At 43.4% G+C, this 5,000-nt stretch overlaps 1 protein-coding gene across 2 annotated transcripts in view; it reads right to left on the reverse strand.

The window, feature by feature from the left end:
• LOC138976421 (E3 ubiquitin-protein ligase TRIM56-like) overlaps positions 1 to 5,000 on the reverse strand; it is a 72,671-nt gene that overhangs the window by 66,580 nt on the left and 1,091 nt on the right. For both annotated transcript variants that reach the window (XM_070349277.1, XM_070349278.1), the window contains exon 2: positions 3,038 to 4,171. In XM_070349277.1, the coding sequence (XP_070205378.1) occupies positions 3,038 to 4,156 (1,119 nt within the window). In that variant the 5' untranslated portion in view covers positions 4,157 to 4,171. The remainder of the gene's footprint in view (positions 1 to 3,037; positions 4,172 to 5,000) is intronic.

Genomic DNA, 5,000 nt, shown 5'->3' on the forward strand with positions numbered 1-5,000 from the left:
TTATTTTTAACTTTCACTTTCTCACATTAAACGTAGAATTTGTATTAATTAGACATTATGACTGAAAGACATAGACATTATTTATTCATTCAAACAAACATGCACAGATGACAAGGCTACCAATTTTAATAGAAACCAAGCATTTTTGTTTTGTTTTGTTGTTGTTGTTGTAAACATCGAGTTGCTTCCTTTCAGTGCAGAAAATAAAGGAACACTCACCTACACCAACAAAAAGGGACAAATCAACCACACAAATTTGTGCGGATGTATTTGTGAACTTATTTTGGTTTAAATGTGTGAATTTGAACATGTTTCTGTTGAATGAAAATGTTTAATGATTTCATTCAAGTCAACATTTGAGGTCTGTGGACTTTTTCAGGGTATAAAAAGAAAACAAAAGAAGAAATAGACATTAAAGTCTAGATACAAAACAAAGGAGAGGAAAAACATGTTTCAGTTTGAGATTCTTGTTTCAACTGTGGTGTTCTTTTAAACAATTAAAGTTAGATGACAATTTTTTGTGTGGATGTATTTGTGAACTTATTTTGGTTTATAAGTGAATTTGAACATACACTGTAGAATCTCTCTTTCTCTCTCTCTCTTTTTCTCCCTTTCTCTGTTTTATTTATACGTTAGTTTTGAAACATGTATTCATCAAATATAAGAAGTGAATGTTCAGCCAACATAGCATTTACACACAAAAAACAAAACAAAAAACAAAAAAAAACCCTACCTACCTACCGACCCTACTTTTTTTGGTCATGTTACCCTAAACAGACAATTTTTTTTTTGGCCTTAATCATAATACCTTTCACTTTCACGGCATTCCTAGTCTAAACTCTTCTGTCTTCAATATCCTGTCTTCTCCACAACTTCAATCATTATCCGGACTGGCGCTGGTACATGTATGTAATGTACAGATTTCTCGCACATACCTTGTGCTCTGAAGTCAGCAAAATACACTTAGTTTGGCTCCACTATTACCCCAACCAAAACAACGATTTCTTCGGCAAACTGACGAGGATTAGTACGTTCAATTATATTTACAGTAATCCCGCCGACTGACGTACACAGTGTTGGGTCCTGGCTTCATCAGCCTTTATCCCATTATGACAACAAACAAAAAGAAGGTTTTTCGTCAGCAAACTGGTAATTCTTAGCACGTCCCATAATATACATTAGCAGCAAAAATGAAAGCATCCAGTGTTCTAAATTTAACTTCATGGGCCTTTGTCCCGTTATGCCAACAGCCAAATGAAATAATAGCTTATTTATGTAACACGTGGTCTCTGCCAACCACGCGGTCCCTTTGCGTTAATTCCAACACAATTTACCTCACAGTCTCGACCTTAACTCCATTATTGTATCCTCACAAATCTTAACATCGTTATACGGCCCTTGTAAAAATACCCACTACATAGAAATATAAACTTGTCTTTCTTCCAGTAAAATCGCCGATCATTGTCTACACAAAAGTCTGAAAACAACATTATAAGATATGTAATTTATTGAAATGCATTATTGTAGGTAGAAAAATGCGTGTAGACAATTACGTGTACACTGGATGCGGGCTAACTAAATTGCACACCCTGCCTTTTCAAATAAAGTACGAAACCGGTTTGTGCCTACCATGTGGTTCCTGGAGCTCAGCTGCACACACGCGTCTTTCCTCTCTAAACAGGCATGAGACCAAGGGTAGGGCGGGTGGTGGCAAGAGAGGTGAAGGGACGGGAAATGTTTACAGTGCCGTGTGCCGGACTGTGAGCAGTGCCCGCCAATGTTTAGCTCAGGCACCATCGCGGCAGACGCGCCTTCTTAGTTCTATGCAGGAAAATGCAGCGCGCTATTCTGGCCATCTGGCCAACTGTCATCCTCATCTCCAAGGCAGACTGATACCAAGAGGTGTAAGTTACACCCGCCTTCAGGCTCAGGCATTTTAAAACGCTCGACTCAAGACTATAAAGTCGTGGAACCAAAAGAACGCACGCTACCGAGTTTGGCGGGACTGCGCGGGCACTGACCACTAGTGGCCAATGGGCAGGCAGTGATTTCATGGGCGATCGGGGCGCAGCCCGAATTAACTATGGTACCAGCGTGGATGCTCTTTTAAAGGGGCACTCCTGGGGAAATATTTATAATTTTAAAAACAATAGTAACATAGATAAATTGCATTCCTTACAATGGCCGGCGGCCACAAATGAATTATTGTAGGCAATGTGAGAAAATTCGAAAATATCTTTTGAGAGAAGAGAAATTTGTTGCTGTTCATGCAACGATAACGAAAAACATGACAACAATATAATTATGTGAAAGAATTAAGCAGGAGCAGAGTGATAGGTTGGTGACATCGAGACATGGATTTTTCTCGGGACCTGACTCTAGGACACTCAGTAACTAATGAACTGAAAGGTGTATGTGAACAGAACATCATTATTACGCCCATGTTGTAATCGCATGAAAGCGTAATCAAGTTCGGTGACATGACAGACTGAATGACAATAACGTTGACAGGCTTCCATTTGAAACTTCTCCGTGAACTTGTCATAGTCGATTGACGCTCTCCCAAAGCCTAATTAAAGCCCTAAGTCGCTTGTTCTAATAAAGTTCAGCTGTTAGTGTTACACATGGGGTAAACAAAACGTATTCAGAAAGATGGGGAGGCATAAAGTACAATCAAAACGCAATGTAACTACCAACAAAACAAAGTTTTTACACACATTTAGATCAAGATAGGAGCTGCTTTTAGGAGTGGTGTCAAGTTCAACATAGTGCTATAAAACTATGATAATAAATATCACACTTTGACATATATATATCTGTAATAAACGTACACAATGACACACAATGTGGAGTAATCATGAATGTGTGAAGATATTGCTCGACTGACCTTGCATACGTGTGGAATATAACAGTGAGTAAACTCTTTTTGAAATGCTTCATCGACAAGCTGGAGATTATCATTACAAATGGGATCTCAAGACTGGTGAAGAAGGTCAATAAGCTGGCCATACTGATTCATGAACAAGATCCTCCTTACCTGACGTGTACCAATGCTGACAGGCTTGACCTTCACCTGACCCAGTACTGACAGTTCCTTCTCAATGCGGGCCACTACAGCAGCGTCAATGGTCAGCGTAACCATGGGAACCGACTTCAAGTCCGCTCGGCGTTGACCACAGGTGACCAGTATGTCCTTCACGCGGTCCCTCAGAGCACGAGTGACGTCACACATCCCTCTATTGTTCGTCCCTCTGGTGGTGCGATCAGCAACACGTCGGTGTGACGTCAGCCTGCCTCGATGATCCAGCAAAGTGATCTTGACGGCTAAGACTGTGTCCTTCACATTCGCTTTGGCATCGAGCGTCATCTCCTTCAGACGACGCCTGTATTCCTTGACGGAGTTCTCTAACTTGTCGCAGGTCCTGTCGATCTCAGCAACAGCTTCCTGCACCACTTTCTCCGTGGCCTCCAGGTGGCGCTCCAACGCTGCCACAGCTTCTTCCAGCTGCTGCTCTTCCGTCAGCAGTGACGTCACCATCTGACTCAGCTCCTCACGTGACTTGTCTGCCGCTTCCGCCAGTTCCGTCAGGTCTGGGCATGCGCGGTGCTTGGCGCTGGCACACAGGTGGCAAATGGCGGCCCCGTGAGTGGGACAGAAGAGCTCGCAGGGCTTGCTGGTGTGCACGCTGCAGTGGTCAGGCTGACTGGCGGCTAGCTCTTCCGCTGTCATGCTGGACAGGTCTTCCACCTTGTGGTGACTGGCCATAGAAAACTTGGTGTGTAGGTCGCTGCAAGACTGGCACATCATATCGTTACAGTGGAGACAGATAGACACAGCCACTGACTTGCATCCCACACACACGTGGTCCTGGCTCAGTACACTTGTACTCTCCACCAGCGCTGCCGTGGCGACGTCATCCGGCAAGGCGTCCACCACCTCCTCCCTCCCTTTTGCCTTGCTTTTCTCGTTGGAGACCGCGATGGCGCCCCTGCAGAGCGGACAGAGGGCCTCGGGGTTGGAGGCGAGCCAGGAGAGAAGACAGTGGCGACACAGGACGTGAGCACAGGGCAGCAGTTTGGGGTTCTTGAACAGCTCGTGACACACGGAGCATTCTGTGTCACTGTCCGCTGAGCTTTTACTAGCTGCCGTTGCCATGGTTACGAGTCAGTTCTGAAGGGAGAACAATGAGAAGGGTGTGTTGAGCGATTCAAGCAAGCGTGTTTTATACATTTCTCTTTGTATGTATACATGTTTGAGACAAGAACATCATATAGAACGATAACAAGCAGTTATGTAGAACACAGTAGTAACACCACCCGTGACAACAACAACAAGAACAACAACACCAACAACAACAACAACACGTGACAACAACAACAACAACAACGACAACAACTACACCAACAACTACAACAACAAAAACAACAAAAACAACAACAGCCGCTCCTCGTGCTGCTGCAACCGTTTATATACGTAATAAACATTGTGGCACAGATTAACCCCTGAATACCGCTGAGTGAACTTGGAAGAAAGTTAAGTGTCACAAGTGTCTTTACCTCAGAGATACAGAAACCCATATCAATATATTCATACAGAAGGAACAAAGTCAATAGCCCAAGCGACAAAAGACTTGAAACGTGATAACCTTTCAATCAAACAAACAAAGGAACTTAATCGCTATAACTACAGACCAAAACAACATGTGACAGTCACAGCCAGTCTCTTGATTCCTCAGAAATGTGAAGCATTGAAATGAACACATGACTTTCATTTGCAACCACGTTGACATGTGAAGAGAAGAAACCTTCAATTGAAACCAAGTTGCTCAACGAGGAAGTGAGTACATACAACTGTATAGGACAGCAGATAGTATTCTACACGACCGCCGTTCTTGTTACACAAACAATGCGAGAGCCGTGTGAAACGCTTGATAAAACATCTAGCACACAATGGCCAGACAGTGCTGTCCACAACATGGGACTGACACACAGACACACTC

The sequence above is a fragment of the Littorina saxatilis genome, linkage group LG9 (genome assembly GCF_037325665.1).
Source record: "Littorina saxatilis isolate snail1 linkage group LG9, US_GU_Lsax_2.0, whole genome shotgun sequence".
In the NCBI taxonomy this organism is placed as follows: Eukaryota; Metazoa; Mollusca; class Gastropoda; order Littorinimorpha; family Littorinidae; genus Littorina; species Littorina saxatilis.